Source organism: Taeniopygia guttata, chromosome 5, assembly GCF_048771995.1.
Source record: "Taeniopygia guttata chromosome 5, bTaeGut7.mat, whole genome shotgun sequence".
NCBI classification, from domain to species: domain Eukaryota; kingdom Metazoa; phylum Chordata; class Aves; order Passeriformes; family Estrildidae; genus Taeniopygia; species Taeniopygia guttata.
The window spans coordinates 54,013,102-54,030,542 of record NC_133030.1 but is presented as its reverse complement, the minus strand read 5'-3'; the positions used below and the strand labels follow the sequence as shown (position 1 = coordinate 54,030,542).

Here is a 17,441-nt window from a genome sequence, read left to right as displayed (position 1 = left end):
GCTACTGATCAGAGGCATCACTGCCCATGACATGGGGGCTACAACTAGATGATCTTTAAGGTCTCTACCAACCCAAACCATTCCATGATTAAAGAGGTTTAGGAGTTTTGGTAACTTTGCACTGAATATAATTCAAAGCTTCTCCACATCCTCATGGACTTTAATGTAATGAAACAATTTTAACCATATTGAATTTGGCCTAGTGACCAATAACCTGAAACTTAACAGGAAGAATCAAACAATATGATGGCAACAAGTCTTTGCTACCTGGATAGCAAATCTCCACCACCCTTTATCTACCTTGCTCCCTAGCATCCTCTAGGCTGTCACACTGTATCAAACTTTTTTTCTTCAAAAGACAAAACTCCCCTTGAATTAACTGATCCCAAAAGTCTACAGTAAAAAAACTCCAACATAGGTATTGCATCTTCTGCATACCAAAAATGCACTGAAATTTCCAGGGAATGAGAATTTAGTCTCTGGTGTGACTATAAAGAAAAGTCTCCCTGGGTGACTATGAAGACAATAATCAAAATATACTTTGCACCTGAATAAAATGTTACCTCTTAACATATACTACTCTTTGATCTCAAACCTACCTCCATATCCAACTTATTGACCCAGATTGGCAAATTTGAGTATGAATGAAGATTTAAATCATCCACAGCTTTCTGAACTCTGTTCAAGATTTCAGAGAAAGTCTTGTGATCGTACATGCATGTTTCCAATGATCTCACTTCCAGGTCTATCTTCTCTTCAATAATGAGCAGATCGTCCACCTAAGATAATTCAGGAAAAATAAGATGTTTAGTTTGACAGGTTAGATCAAGAAAGCAATAATGGTTAATCATGTATCTTTATTTGGATGCAGCAATCCGTTGATTTTAGCAATATCAAATGAAAATAGTACCACTAATAGCAATTTTAGCACCACTAAAACATCCATCCAGTTGGCCAATTTGTGCTGACTCACTCAGCTACTTAAACCAAGAGCTGCAGAACTGGTTCTCAGCTACCCGATGACACTTCTGGATAACCACACATTACTGAATTATAAATGTAAAAGTTTCGCAGATAACACAAACCTTTTCCTGGAAACTGAAGACAGTCTCAGCCAAGCGCTGTACATATGGATCAAGCTTGTATGACTCCCATACGAGTGCAATTCCTTCTGCAATCAAAGCCTGCACCTCTTTCTTCAAGCCAGCAACCAGCAGTGAGATAGTATTACGCTCTTCTACTTTCTCACACGTTCGCTCGTATGTGCGGACACTTTCAATGAGAGAAATAGCAAATGGATAGAGCTGGTTTGCTTGGTGAGCTTTGTTGACAATTGCTAGTGGGACACGGAAACCAAGCCACTTCAGGTTTCGGACTTCTTTTGAAAGTGTAATTATTTCTGGGAGGAAGTTGACTTTCAGTTTCAGGACATTTCCAGTTCGACCTCGAACACGAGTGCTTTCGATGGTGAAAATGCGGCCAGACACGCCAAGGTTGCGCTGCTGAACTTTTCTCGCCCAGTCATCAAAGATCTCCTGAGTGTTGAGCTTCATGCGAAAGCTATCTCCATCCTGCTTTAGCTTCTGACCTTCCACATGGTTCTCCCAGCCTTTGCCAAGGACATCCTCCACACGCTTCATGTAAGCGGTGAGCTGCCTGTCGATCTGTTTTGCCCAAATGATAGACCCCGACACAGGAGGCAGGTCACGAACGTGACTCATTTTACATGCTTGACTCTGTGGGTATTGTACTTTAAACTTGTCATGAAGAGACTCGATATCATCTTTCACACGCTGGATCAACTGCGTTTGGTACTCGCGAATGGCGCCGCGAATGTGAGGTCTGACAAACAAGGCATTAAAGCGGGAGAAGATTCTGAACATTTCATTGGCATTCTTTGCTGTACCGAGCTGGTCTCTCAAACGGGCTGTTATTCTTGTTTCAACTCTGTCAATTCTTTCATCATAGCGCTTCATTGCTGCCTCCCAGGCTTCTGTACCTTCTTTGGAGACATCTAATCCATCTACTTCCTTAACATTCTCATAAGCAAGATTGACTTCTTCAATTGCATTAGCATCTGCAGCATCAAAAAGGACTTCTGCTACTTTCATATCCTGTGGTTCAGGTACCTCCCCTTGATTTTGCTGGGCAACAGCTGTTACCTATATTAGAATCACAGTTTAGTGAGTTGGATACTTCAAAGCAAAGTGCAGTTGGTTCTAAAAAATATTGCATAAGCCCCCTACCAATCAGTGATAAATTCTTAACAAACTTTCAGTCATGCTTCAGAACTAACTTCCAGTAGGAACAGGGCAGCACAGCTACTTTACAAACTTTCACTACTGTGCAGCATAATCTCATTTTTCACTGTGGTTTAGCCAAGTTCAAGGATTTGAACATTTATTAATCTCCTCTGTATTATGTCTAGACTTGCTGAGTTTATTAACACAAGCACGTATTACGCAATGTAAGTCAGAATTAAAGCTAAGCCTATTAGCAAGGGTTCAAAACTAAACATGGAAACTGAATCTTACATTACATTTGTGTTGGTAACTTCAAGTAATAGTAAGACTCTTGAAGAAGACACACAGATTTTCTGTTTGGTAACAACCAAGATTACATTACCTGAGGTCGCAAGACTCTCACAATGACTGCTCTCAGCTGCTCATGCTGACGCCTGAATTTCCTCATTTGATCAAGACGACTCTGGAGTTTCCTGTGAGCAGGATTGATGCGCCACACCATCTTCAGGTTCTCTTCCCTTTTTCTCTTCACGATATCTCTCAGCAGAACTTGTAGCTTCTCATATTCATCATCCCAGGTTTGGAATACTTCAAAGCATGCAACCATTACCTGAAAAAAGTTTTAGAACAGGAACTTTAACTCCCAAATTAAATGCTTCCTGAAAGTCACTGTCCAACACAAAAATACAGCAACCAGTATCACAAAGCCATGAACATACCTTTTCAAATTCTTCATAGGCCACATGCATCAATTTTCTGGTTCCCAACACTTTAAGCAGCTGAGAGCTCAGATCTCTTGAAATAGCCTCCACTAAACGCAGTGCCCTTTGGATTGGGTATTTTGTGTTCCTGATTTTTCTCAAATGTGTAAATATTGCAACAAGGGCCTGCCTGATTTTGTCCAGCTCCGTAGCAGACAGCAAGTCATTCAGTGGAAAGTCTTTCATCAGTGGATTATAGTCATTCACAGTTTCCAGCGCCTGTTTCAGACCTAAATGGAAAAGGTTTTGAATATAACTTTTCATTTCATTAACCAAAATCTCTATCTGTAACTAGACCAAGGCTCCTCTAAACAACACTGCTGTTTGTACCACATTGTTCAGGTTTTTTAATAGTTTAAGTTGTGGAGGACATTTGAGAAAAATGTTATTGAACAGATATTTTACCTGTGTCAGTATCAAAGCTGACAGTTGCATGGAAACGTTTGCCATGTTTCAGAATGTCCAGAGTCAGCAAAACTTCTGGACTTTCACGTTTTTCCTGAATGCGGTACAGAGCCCTTTCCAAATTTAACCAGAAGCTTATCTCCTGTAATGCAGTGCCTGATGCAGGATCTCGATCTAATTTGGTCACCTTCAAAGTAACAGAGAGAAAGAGACGGGAGAGAGAAAAGCATTTAATTTATACGCTTCAACTGTAAATACTTGCTGTTAGTAAATATAATTGAAACATGCAACAACTGCCAGTTATTAATAATCCAACCTCAAGATAGTTTTGGCACTCATTCTTTGAAAAGTGTAGGAACTGTATGCAACATGTGACAAGTGTAATTACAGAGATCCTAAAGGTTGGTTTTAGGATCCTCATGTAGTAATCTTCAGCACAACCCAAAAATGTCACCTGCCTGCTTCCCTGAGCACTGTCTCTATTCTGGTTGAAGGCAGATGAGCCAGGCAAGATAAAAAATGTTTATGCTCTTAAGAAAAGACAACACTGTTCCATAAGCAATAGGCGTTTCCTGTGCATACAAAGGCAAAAAAGCCAGACTAGTATCTCAGATGCTGTTTTTGAGTAACACCAGCAAAACAGCAGTTCTTTTGAAAAGTAACAGGCAGAAGTATGAGATTACAAAATAGGGCTGCAGCAACCATTGTGAAGTGGTTACAGATGCACCAGGAGCAAATAACAAAACAGGCCAAATCAGATGTGTCAATCAGATATGCTGTAAAGATTCAAAGAACAGTTACAAAATTCACAGGGTTACTGCCAGTTACTTGAGTCTATTACAGTAAGTAAAACATAGTCATACTCTTGGTTATTTGTTGAACAATTTAGACTAGATTCCAAATTTAGACTAGGCTTAGCCTAATTTTAGACCAGACTTAGCCTAATTTAGACCAGTATCACTGGTGACTCAAAAACCTGGTCTCAGATCTTCAGAATATCCTGCACAAGCAGCATTTTACCAGTTAAACAGTGAAGAAGATACACAATTATTTCTTAGTTATTTTTTCCCCTGTTCTTTATTTGGTTACCTTTTGAATTTCTCTAATCCAGCGGTTGACTCCAGACTGTAACTGATTAAGGAACAAAGGATCCTCAGCCTTCTCTCCAAAATCTGTAACTTTTGGTTTTTCTCCACGTTCATAACACTGCTTGGCAACATTAGTAATGGTTGCATGAATGGGCAGACTGATCTCTGGAATTTCAATATTCTGTTGCAAATGCAAGAGGCCCATTTCAAGCTCTGCAATCTTTTTCTCAACTGAAGGAGCCATTTTATCTCCATCCCTGAAAAAGCACAGTTTCCATATAAGAAGGCAAACCAAAAAACATATGTAACACATTTAGACCTGAACGGCTTCCCCAGAATTGACAACAGCATCATACAAACTGTGTGCTTAAACAATTCACATGATTCACCTTGAAGAGTCACTGTTGTTTGTTACTTTTTTTTAATAATTAAACACTTTAGTTCATTAGCATAGAAATGCAGTATTTATACTGAATTACCTGTCTGCTTTGCCAGATTCTCGGATATAGGACTTGAAAAAGGGAGCGACAGCATTGCTAATGAAAGAGTGCAATGTTTCATATGGAGAATCTTCACTGAGAGTGAGCACTCTGAGCTGGGAAGACACTGGTTTGTCTGCATCAATCACTGCTGTACGTTTAATGAACGCCAGGCTATGAACAGAGAAGCGAGTTACCAACCAATCATCTGACACTTGAGTGACAGAACAGCTTAAATCTGACTGCAAGTTCAGGAGTCAAATGGTAACCTGTATCATTATACTTCACAATCTTTCTTCTAAGAGACTTGAATACAAGTTTTCCAAATAATTACATTTTTACAGTTCAGCAATAAGCAAGCTGAACTATCAATAAGGACTCTGAAATAGAGGCACACTAAAGAAAAAACACATTTTACAAAGCTTCAGAGTCAAATATGTCTCAGTATAAGTGACAAATATGTAACAGACACACATAACCAAAGGATATTGAACCCAAGTTGTGTATGTTACAGCTGCATGAACACCAAAATTAATAAAACTTTGTTTCTTTAACCCCACAGCTCGAAGTCCTAGGTCCACTCCTTTCAGCCTCATGACACACCCTTTTTTATCAGAGTCTCTGCCTTGAAAAGCCATTGTTCCCCTTGAATAAAAACATTGCCTGAAAGCACTAGGTAAACTGGAGGTAAATTTGTAGGTAAATTTGCTTGCGCAGGTTTTACATATATAAAGTAGAAATGTTGAGATCTATTTTACTAATTCACCTGTTTGACTTTATTCCATAATGAATGTCAGTGCTGATACTGTAGGAAATGAACTCTTTTTCCTCTTCTCCTTCATCTCCCACATCCTCTGCAAAAAAATATAGTATGTAAGAAATACTTAATTTCTAACACATCTGCCACTCCTTCTCAACCAACTTCTGCTATTACTAGACGATTTTCCAACCTTTAAGCTCCACACCAACTTAATTAACAAAATTAGGTCAAATGTAGCTTTGCAATATCTCTCAGATGCAGAATGGGTTCACTGTCTTTAAACAAAACTCCTAAATTAAGATTTAGGTTGCTATAAAAATAATAAAGCATTACAGTAAGTGAATTATAACTCACATTCTGAGAGAGAAATCTGCAATACAGAATGTGTATTTATTTGCGGAGATATGTTGCCACGACAACTATGCCTCAGCGAGAACACTAAACAGCTGCTTTTTTCGTCCAAAGGTGGCTTTGTATTTTCAGACATCTACTTTGAAAATGATTTCGAAATTAAGTCTCTGAACAACAAAAAACCAAACATCTCTTGACAGAACAAAAAGCCAAGCCGTGGGAAGTATTCAGGCATTAGCACAGCCAGTGCATCATAGATGATGTAATTGCTGAGGATGCAGGCAGCCGTGCTGCAATGCAGTGATTTCAGTGCAGAAGGTTACTCTCGGTTGGGGGACACACTCTGACCGGACACATTATAGCAGACTCTGTCCCCTGCAGGCTGGGGAGCTGCTGATACCAGAGAGCAGCTTTCATTATGCAGAAACAGAGCTTCTGTTTTACTGTACTTGTAATCAGTAGTCTACTTCATGCTATGCAGTCCATGGAAAAGCTTCAATAATAATGCCATTTTTAATAGTGTCAGAACTCTCCATATGCTGCTGGAGATTTCAGATCTGTTAAGTTTGAACACCTGGCTGTCATTCACAAAATCCACTCTGCCCACGTAACTGCTATTAAACCAGAAGACATGGACAGAAATGGCATCTGTGCATCATAAATTAGTATTTGGCTTTTGACATGTAATGAGTATCTCAATTTCTTTTTATGCATACATATATAACGATATCTATGCCATGACCCTGGAGATAACTGATCACCAGTATGTTATTATTTCCAACATGAACTAGGGATAACCATTCTTATGATCCAGGCATAGCAAAAAATGCAGGAATCATCTGCATTAATATTAAATGGTTTTCTTTAAACCTTATTAAACACTGTATCATGAATTCATAAAGACAGGTGTTCTTTTGTTCTCTTTGAGAAAATTAATCCTACCAAAAAAGAAGTCTCAAACTTTGGAAGGGGAAAGAGAAGGATAATCTTGATATAGGCAAAAAAATAAACAGTGATACGGTATTTTTAAGCAGCATCTGAAGTTTACAATTAATAGACAGTGAATGAAAGAACCCTCAAAGTGTGCAGCAACTGCAGGGCATACATCAGGACATTGAACTGTTTCTGTTGACATGTTAAATAATGCAGTATGAAATACAATTTTATTAGGATTTGATATATACAGGAACAGAACCACCAGCATGCTAGGAGCAGCGATTCAGAAGCTTAATAGTGGAATTTTGCAAGCTCACGCTGGCAGGCAGGTAGCCATGTACAGACTGTAGAGGCTTGTTTAACAGTAAAAGCTTGCATTATGGATGAAACCTTGCTGTATTTCTTCACTGTTTCTTAGGCTGCATTCTGTGACACTAAGAGCCTATTTAGCAACAGATTTGTTGTCAAGTCACTTTCGAAATAAACAATCAGTTACAGCAGCATGTGAGTAACAAAGACACTCAAGCTACAGTCTCAGCTTAGCTGCAGCATTTCATGCAGCATTTGATGCGGTTCTGAGCACGGCCACCAGGCTTTGATAACTAAACAAAGGCACGGCCAGGTCCGCATCTTCCTTTGTCAATCACAGGAACTCCCGAATTAACCATGAAACGACGCTTTTTACAGGTCGATTCAGGCTGGGGTTATTTTTTAGCCCTTTACCCGGGGTTTTGGCGCTCTTGTTCTATTTCAGAGCGGCTGCCTCGCCCAGGAGGTCACTTCCCGAGCAGCCCGGCTGCCGCAGGAGCGCTGCCCCGGCCACTGAGGAAACACTTCGGGTGCCTTTCCAAGCAGGACCGGCCGCGGCCGCGGCACGCCCGGATCTGCGCCCACAGCGAGCCCGCAGCGCCGCCGCGCACCCGCCTGGGCCCCGGCCCGCGGAACGAAGGCGGCGGGGGAGGCCGGGCCGGGCAGCCCAGGCTGTGCCGCCACCGCCCGAGCCCGACAGCGAACCCGCGGTGCCCGGCCCGGCGCCTCCCGGCCGGGGCCGCGCTGAGGCGGAGCGCGGAGCGGGGCCGCGGCGCGCCCCTCCCACCCGCGGCAGGGCGGCGGCTGCGGCCGGCAGCGGCCATTTTGCCACCGCGGCGGCTCCGCTCCCGCCTCACCTTTGAGCGTGGAGCGCTCCACCAGCACCGTGTGGACCTGCGGGTCGGAGAGGAACTTGCGCATATGCTCCACGGCGCCCTTCTCCTCCAGCGCCGCTTCCAGCGCAGCCGGCGCCTCGCCGCCATCCTCCAGCAGCAGCGGCACCAGCTTGCGCAGGTGCTTCTGCAGCACCGACACGTCGGCCACGTTCTGCACCGCCGAGCCCGACACCTCCATGCCGCCTTCCTCGCCGCCGGGGCCGCCGCCCCCGCCGCCACCGGAGTCGGACATGCCGAGGCAGAGGGATGCCGGCCGGCTCCGCGCTCCGCCCGCTCGGCCGCGCCCCGGTTGAGCCCGCCCGCCGCGCCGCCAGCCCCGCCCGGCCGCGCCGCGGGGGAGCCTGGGATGGGCGGCCCGGCCCGCCCCGGCCGCTCCCCGTCCCGGCCGCTCCCCGCTCGCAGCGGTTTGTCTTGGGAGAGACCTTAAATATTACCCGGTTCCAGCACGCCTCCCATAGGCAGCAGCACCTTCTACTAGACTAAGCTGCTCAGGGCTCCATCGAACATGGCCTAGAGCACTGTCAGGGATGGGCAGCCATAGCTTCTCTGGGCAACCCGTTTCAGAGCTTCGTCATCCTCACAGTAAAGAACGTCCTCCTAATAGCTAATCTAAATCTTTCAGTTTGAATCTATTCCCCTTGTTCTGTCACTAAATGTTCTTGTGAAGCTCCTCTGAGTCTTTTTTGTAAGCTCCTTTCAGTTCCCCGCAGGAAGCCCTTCCACAAGGGTTTGATCAGTGGTTTATTCTGGAAGGACAGGAGGGGATGTGAGCGAAAGGGAAAGGCAACATCCTCCCCCTCACTGCCGTGGCAGCAGCACCCGGGAGAGATGTGTTCTGCAGCTGCCTCCTTACCCGGAAGATAAAGCAGGCCCGAGGCTCATTTGTTCAAAGGAAAATAGTGTTTATTTCACGTGAAAAATTAACCCAGAAGCCGTAAGGTCAGGTGGCAAAAATGACGTATTCCCGTGAAGAAAGCAGCAGGCCAACTGCAAGGCTTCCTCAGTGAAATATCTCTGCTGCTTCCCATACCCAGCCCAGCCAGCTGTACTAATTATAGTTTAATCAATCTGGCACCCAAACCATTAATCCCAGTCTTTGGTGAGACTGCTTCCCAAAACCAAAGGACATAAAAGGAGACAGGGACAAAGAGTACATCAGTGAGAAAGGGGATTTTATTAAAAATGAAATAATTTAAGAATTTAATTTTTAAAAACTCCTAAACATCTGTTACAGCTGCCACATCTCAATGTATGTTTGACTGATCGAGGTATTCGATGAGTTTAACTCACTGCTGCTGAGATGGACAATCTCACTCCTCCTTGCCCAAACTACTCCCCCAGTCCTGGCTGCCATTTGGAGGTGTCTGGGAGGGGAAGGGCCAGCAAAATTCCACAGCAACTCTACTGACTCCCCAAAAGCACACTAGGGATGGTGGGTGACCCACAGACTGAAACTCCAGTTTTTGCTCATATGGAGGTAGAAAAGGGAATGTTGTCCCCAAAAGAAAAGTAAAACAACCATACAAAACTGCATCTGAGTCTCCCATGCATTTCCTCAACAGATACACAAGGAAATGCACAGAGAGCCCCAGGCCCAGGAGCTGTTCAGATGTACTCTCCAAGAAGGAAGCTGGGATGGAATCCTGCCTAGCAAAGACCTGATCTGTAAGCCTCTACACAAGTGTAACTCATAATTAAAGTGTGTATGTCCAGATAGGACACCAGAAATCTGGAAAGCCCACTCACATATCCCAGCTCCTCTGTTTCTACCAAGGGAAAAAGGATGCCATGCTCAGGCAAGCTCCTAAAGCATTTATGAGTCCAGTTTAACTTTGAAAAAACCAGATCTCTTAAGTAATAAAAATCTCAAACATTCCTGTCTGGAAGACAAATTATATGTTCAGCAACTAAGTTTCAACTGCAAGCACCAAAACTAACAGAGGTATTTGTTTTTTGATGAATCTAACATATTTAAACCCCTCCCCTACCACCCCTCACATATTTAAACCCCTCCCCTAACACCCCTGCCCCAGAAAGGTAATTTTTTTTGATGAAGAAAAATAGTGGTAGATACTTCCCTGAATACACTGTCCATAGAATGGTTACTGAGACAGTGTTTTAGACAACACTCACCTGTTTCAAGTTTCTGAATCTAGTTTGCCCACACCTTGTAATTCTTCTACATGCAGGTTGTTTCAGGATTGTTTCATATGAAAAAAAGTGCTAACTTTGCATGGCTGTCTGCATTCCAACAAGGCTATCCTGTACCTGGTCTTGGTTGACACCTTTCCAGGTTAAATTAACATTCTGGATGTGGAGATGTTCATTAAAAGGGTGTTGATAATATTCCTAAGCAATCTCAATATGTCTCAAGGGTAACTTGGCATCTCTTTGGAGGTGAGCTCAAGCAATGATTCCAAGTACTGGCATGCTCATTCTTCTGGAGCAGTCATCATCTGCTGTGCCAAATTGTCACAGAATTTCTGTAACTTGCAAAGCAAGATACAATATCTCACTGCTGTAAAACTGTTGCCAGGAAAAAATGCAAATAAGGAAAATAAGGAAGTAAGTAGAAGAAAGGGTGACAGGGATAGGAAATTAAATTTCAAGTAAATATTTATACATATTGCTGGCGACTTGTAGAAAAAGTAAAAACCCTTCAACAAGTCTCATCTTAATGTCGGTTTCAAAATCAGAAATGCTCGATGTGCAACAACTGCTGAACTCTGATATTAAAGTGTTAGGCCACTTGCAACTAAAAGCCAGTGTAGGTAGAGACTTTGTATTTCTTTAATCACTTCTTCCTTATCTACTGTGCTAAGGGGAGCAGGACGAAAAGGCAAATTAAGTTAAAGGAAATTGAAGCAGAGACAAGATAAACTAATTTTTAACATAAGTTCTCTTCTGCAGTCAAAGCCTACGGAGACAGAAAAGGCTTTACCTGCTCAATCAGGGTGAAAAATAATTTGCCTTGATCTGGTTCTAGTTAATCATGTATGTCCTTTTCCTGAGCACACAGAAGGCCTGGCCCTTCTTACAGGAGTGAGAAGCCACTGAAATCAGCCATCCAAAGGGCAAGATGGCCAATATGACAGATCTCCCATATAATTTAACTAAAGACATGTATTTCAGAGAATCATAATGAAAATAGGACTTGTCAAGATACAAGATTTACTCCTAGCAAATGCAATACAATGTATGTAGAAAGAAAATATTTTTTGTAAGTTATAAAAGAAACAACTTCAGTGGGAAAAAAAAAGGATTTTTCCTATACTTAATATTAATTTAGTAGTATTTGAGACCAAAAACAAAGGAAAAAAATCCCAAAAAGTAACTATTAAAGCACATCGCCTCTTTCCCCATCTCTAATCCTCTTGCATCTTTACTTCTAGTGACTGTACTAGAAAAATTACTATGACAAGGTCTTCACGCTAGCATGAACTCTCTCAGTGTGGCTTTTTGGATCACAAAAATGCCTAAAACAGCTCAAGGCGATTGTGTGACTGCCCTCTCCCCTCCTCACCACAGGGTCACAGCGCTTCCAAACCTCCCTGTGCGTGTGCAGAGCTCCCCGGGGCCGGAATGAATGCAGTCCCCGCGTGCCTGGCTCCAGCTGCACTGTGCTGCTCTTCCAGGAGCTGAGGGAGGAATAATGCACTGCCTTCTTTCAGCTCCACAGTAAACTCTCCTTTGGGAATTCGTTCATACAAAATGTTTAACTACATCCAAGTTTTATTTCATAAAGGAAAGACAGCTCAAGCCAAGTCTCACTGAAAAGAAACTATAATCCAGGGAGATGGTGATATTGTAATTAGAATGGCATTTCTTAATTAGCTATACACAGTCTCCACAATCACTGCACACAGTAAGGACAAGATCCAAGGGGCAGAAGTGCTCCACTTTTAGCTGGGTGGCCCATAAAATGATCCAGAAAATGGATAACCTGAAATCACAGCTATCTCCTGTAAGTACATTTGTGAGGTGCATGAAGCAAATGAACATATCTCCGAACATAAGCAATATGTGCTACACTAGCACCTTCCTTTCCAATTCCACAAAGCTAAACCATGAAAATCAATGCCAAAAAAGGCTGCTGGTCAAAGCCCCTGAGACTAATTCCCTCAGCGGAAAAGGATTAAAGGTCATTTTCCTGAAAAAGCTGGCAACTCACTGAAGTATTTATATGGAAAAAATGTCATTGCTCTCAGTATTTTAAAACGTATTTTGAAATGTATTCAACCCTGACTTCCAAAAGTGAATAACTGGACCCTCAGTAGTTTCAATATCTTGTTTTTAATTCATGCTTTGATGAGTTTACTACTGAGCTCATGCAGAAAACTTTCTGACCTGACTTGTAACTCAAGTCTTACATTTGTAACTCAAGCCAGTAGTGAGCTCTTGATCCTAGGCTCAACCCCCCAACTCCTCCAGTTACTGAGTGTCAGCTTTATGTGAGTAATTTCCTTAGTTCTTTTTAAGATTTTTATGGATTCCAGAGGGAAGACAACTCGTACTGCTGACTTTTGTTTTTCCCTATATTCTTGCCATCTGATTATGTATCAAGTACCACAATATACTCCCAGAATTTATGGCTACTTTGCTTGAAGCCTGTTAATACAGAAATGTTACAGGGGAAAATACTATGGTATAAAAGATGCATTTTTTGTATTTGTAGATTGGAATACTACCAAATTTTAGTATTGATTGCTGTTCTACAAGTGAAGTCTGCTTTTTCAATCATTCCTGTTTTTTTTTTCTACTTAATGGCCTTTCCATAATTTTGTTTTGGTTTTGTGAAATTTATGAAGTTGATTTGTATAGATGATTCTGCTAGCAGTGATAATCTGAACACATCCCCAAACACCTTGTGTTAAACTTAGTTTCATGATGAGCAAGTAAAATTCACATGTTCTTTATTTGTCCATATAATACACCTTTTTTTTTTTAAAGTTTTAAAATTAGATAAAAGCATATTAAATGGTAGGTGTATGAAGTTCTTCAGAAACAATGCCAGAACAAAAAATTGAATTACAAAATGTTAAAAAATATGTAGGTACATTTGAACTTAACATTCCACTAACGTATAATGTTACAGATATTGTCTAATGAAAAATAATTGTGCCACTTACCTATTTTTGCTGTTTCTAGGAACTTTTTATTCTGTACATAGGACGATTCTGTACAAAATATGAAGTCTACATTTTTATTACTTATTACCATAAAACAAGGTACAATGTATGTACAATATTAAAATGAAGCCATACTAAAGCCACACTAAAAAGACACTTGTAATATTACTTTCGACATTCCTGATGTACAGGTGTAATTTTGGAAAATGGGGGAAGGTATCAGACAGAACTTTATGAAGAACAACAGTCACCAAAATTCTACTTTAATTTTTCTTTTTATTTTGGATGTATTAGTTTTAGAATTGTTTAGTACAAGATGATACGAAATATATAAATACTGATAACAAACATGCTAAACCATTAGTGATGGTAAGATTTTGGAATATTGCCTAAGCAAATGTTCGGTGACCCAAAATTTCAAATATGCCTTTATAAAGAACTTGAAGCATCTAAATTACCACAATACTTCCCTTTTTTGGTGAGTGTTTATCTTCAATAAAGAATAAAAATAAAATCTAGACAGTGAAAGATGTTCTTATATGTTGAGTATCACACAATCAATCAAACACTGATATACAGTTGGGTTCCCCCTCCCTTGGATAACATAAGAATAATTCCTTTCAGCAATCGCTTGCACAGACATACTGAACACCCAAAATCAAAGGTAACTGATAATCTACCAGCTAAAGATGGAAGTTCAAACAATGGTATATCAAAATACATAGACGTTGCTTTACACAATTAAAAAAGCACCCTTTTTCCCTCAAAAGTAGAAGGCATCTTTAAACTGTTTTCATATAGTTTATCCTAATGGTAAAGCATTTTCTTTTTCAAGTTTTACAGGAAATGTTTTCAGACACAGTGGACATTCCACTTAAAGGTTGGGTTGGTCTTTAAATTTAGGTGTTGTAAGCCAATATTTACCACTCACAATTTTCTTCCAATAGACAATGTAACAAATTTTGGAAATTGAATGTTAAATGCAACCAACGAACAGCAGGCACTACATCTGCACAAGGTTACTATGAATGTCTGCTTTGAGCAATACTTTTTTTATGGATGCAGGAGATGTTATACTTCCTTAAAAAGTAAAACGAAACTATTTTTAAAGAAGCCACGTTTTGTATCTCATTATGCATCAAGACATTAAACATTAAGTTATATCATGTTACTGCCAGAGACAAAAGAAACTAATCACCCATTTAGAATAGCAGAACACATTTCAAACAGCTTGTAAGCAGGATAAGTAAGTCAAAATACTGGCCACCCTGAGAGAAATCAAATATTGAAGACAAAGCACTATATTTTTAAAGATTTTCCTCCCGTGCTTTTCCATCTACAACAAAAAGCTCATTACATGCAAGTAATCTTGTGGAATATATAGCAGCATTTGAAGATCATCAGCAACTCAGATGCATTTTCAGTTCACTTGTGAGGTGTATTTGCAGCACATGTGTTCTTTACAACAACAACAAAAATATTTTCACTGTAAAATTATGGTCACTATCTCCTCAGCTCTTAGACTCATTTAAAAAGAAGCAGAATGGAAGTCAAGAGTCTGTTCTTTTTTTTTTTTTTTTTTTTTAGTTTCAATAAGCCTACAATGTTGTGTTCATCTTTCAGATAAAAAACTGATGCAACTGAAATCACACATAATATCTGCCACAGAATACTGAACTCCTAGAGCCCAAGAAAAATGCTGAGTATTAAATGCTCAGATAAGGGAGAAAACAGTGAAATAGTTATTTCATTGACTTGAAAAAACTTAAAATGAAATTTTATATTCAGTCTATTCCCAGTCATAGTAAACAAATTTTCATTTTAGGAAAAATTCTTCTACCAGTTCATATCTGGAATACTGGTGCCATATTATACACTAAAGACTGGAAGATATGGCTTTAAATATACATAAAGTATTAGGATGTGGTATGTATAGATATATATATATATCTTTACCCTAAGTAAAAGAGAAATGAATTTACAGAATTCTTAGAAAGGAATGATGACTGAGGATTGTCATGAATGTTACCAGTTTGTAAGCCATGTTTTATAATACGAAAGAATAATTGTATTTTCAAAACTGCTGGTATATAACAAGACAGAGATAATGTTGAAACAACTGTAAAGCTGAGAAATTCTAGAAAAAGTTTAATACTTATAGTTGAAAGAATTTTACTTCTGAAAACACGTTTATCATTAGTACCAACTATTGGTCATTCACTTATTTAGATGGAAAGATTTTATGGAACACTTTTCTCAAATATGACTATAAAAGCTGAATGTTATCAGCTAGCTGGTACTATGACAACACCTCCAGGAAATTGTGTCCACTTGATTATAGTCAACCCAATATTCTGCAAATGGAACTGGGTAATTTACCATTGTTTGAACTACTAATCTTGAGCTGCATACTCTATAAGTTATTGCCTACAGAAATGGGTTGAAGAAAGCTTTGACTTTGTGTGTAACTGATTGGTATGGCACAAAAAATTAAGTTCTACTGTAGAACTGAGTCCAGAAAAAAAAACAACAACTTTTTCTCCAAAATAATATTTCACTGTAATAGTTTAATGCCCATCATGTGATATTAATTCATCAGCTCTGCAATGTGATTCCAAGGCTTTCATGGTATAGATATCCTGAGGCAGTTCTGACTTGCGTCGCACAAGAGGACGATCTTTTTTCTGATCTTTTTGTGCCTGAAATAAAAATAGAACAAAGTTAGTCAAACATACTAATTCCTAAACATTACTTAAAAGTACTTCTTGTACATCAGTATGCTCACTTACAGGAACAGAAATAAAAAATATCTGGAAAAAAGTTTATCCTTTCTCCTCTTTACCCTACCATCTATGCAATTTCAAGAGGAAAACTAGAAACAACTAGGCAATTCTAAGCTATTAACAATCATAACATCACTACCATTTTACCAATGCTCTCTCAAAACCTGACAATATACCTTACAAAGTACCTTTAACTTTAGCGTGGTGTCTTTATGTAGTTCCCTTATCTGTCTCGCCTACCCTAACTTGCTTGTTTATTCTTTTTTTTTCTAGAAACAAGTCCTTATTAAAAATTACCTGGCTTTTACTTAGCCATTTATTTATTGGCATGTTCAAAGTTAGTAAGTCACAGTGGTCCAGTTTTATTGTGGCAGAGCATCCATTAAAAATGCTCACATAAGTCTCATACAGAAAAAAAATTCCTGATCTACTTTCCTCAGTCAGTCAATCACCTCTTCAGTAGGGACATTCTGCTGTATTGCCAGTCTCTGCATAAACCTTACTTACACTAAAACTATATAGATATTTACATAGTTTCTCATTTCTGAAGTTTAATTTAAGAAACAAAACTGCCCTTTTGATTGCCTTTTTCTTTTTAATTGATAACTGTAGTAGCTCTTGTTTTAACATCAACTGCTGATGGTACTTAGCAAGGGATATATAATTGTCTGTCCAGTGTCCTCTCAAATACTGATGCAGGAATGCTACCTAGCCTGACTTCTGCAATACTCTAATCCTTAATCACATCTTTTCCTGTCTGGTGATCCAAACTTATCCATCCTCTTGCAGGCTTTGTTTTTCTAATAATAAGAATTCCTGATTTAAAACATTCTATTAACTCTGCTAGGACAGGATCTTTCTCTTTGAAAACTTGGCTTATACTCATTTAGTCATCTCACTTCTTGCACACTTTGTGAGCAAGGAAAGGGAAGAAAGTATGCACTTGGAGAGACTGAGGAACACTTGAGCAGTTCCAATGCATGTTTCAGAATTTTGTTAACAGTTTATTTTCCATTAGTTTATTTTTTTAAAGTCCCCACCTTCCTTTCAATCGTGGGTGGTGGCAAATCAAGCTCATTCATAGGGTTATGATACACTAATTTTCCAGCTGGAATGCTACCAATGAAGGTGTATAGCCCAAACTTTATAGCTCATGAAGTTGAATTCTTTGTAGAAAAGAAGGTAAGACCTAGATGAGGGTCCTTGGTTTTAGTCTGGGCTCACGTTACTGTTTCTGCATTTTATATTGTATAATACTGGCCCAAATCCTCAAACTCTCCCAGCAGCTTGGACTGGGAATT

The 17,441-nt window shown here is 40.0% G+C and overlaps 2 protein-coding genes across 7 annotated transcripts in view; both read right to left on the bottom strand.

Annotated features, from left to right (window-relative positions):
• The window catches only part of DYNC1H1 (dynein cytoplasmic 1 heavy chain 1), a 44,576-nt gene extending 36,023 nt beyond the window's left edge, over positions 1 to 8,553 (bottom strand). The window contains exons 1-9 of the mRNA XM_030275000.4: positions 8,190 to 8,553; positions 5,743 to 5,830; positions 4,977 to 5,150; positions 4,499 to 4,754; positions 3,410 to 3,596; positions 2,963 to 3,234; positions 2,626 to 2,853; positions 1,086 to 2,162; positions 600 to 779 (exon numbers count right to left, since the gene is read on the bottom strand). Of these exons, the coding sequence (XP_030130860.1) occupies positions 600 to 779; positions 1,086 to 2,162; positions 2,626 to 2,853; positions 2,963 to 3,234; positions 3,410 to 3,596; positions 4,499 to 4,754; positions 4,977 to 5,150; positions 5,743 to 5,830; positions 8,190 to 8,460 (2,733 nt within the window). The 5' untranslated portion in view covers positions 8,461 to 8,553. The remainder of the gene's footprint in view (positions 1 to 599; positions 780 to 1,085; positions 2,163 to 2,625; positions 2,854 to 2,962; positions 3,235 to 3,409; positions 3,597 to 4,498; positions 4,755 to 4,976; positions 5,151 to 5,742; positions 5,831 to 8,189) is intronic.
• Positions 8,554 to 13,417: 4,864 nt separating this feature from the next.
• PPP2R5C (protein phosphatase 2 regulatory subunit B'gamma) overlaps positions 13,418 to 17,441 on the bottom strand; it is a 204,795-nt gene continuing 200,771 nt past the window's right edge. For all 6 annotated transcript variants that reach the window (XM_072930435.1, XM_030274998.4, XM_072930436.1 and 3 more), the window contains one exon: positions 13,418 to 16,056. In XM_072930435.1, the coding sequence (XP_072786536.1) occupies positions 15,925 to 16,056 (132 nt within the window). In that variant the 3' untranslated portion in view covers positions 13,418 to 15,924. The remainder of the gene's footprint in view (positions 16,057 to 17,441) is intronic.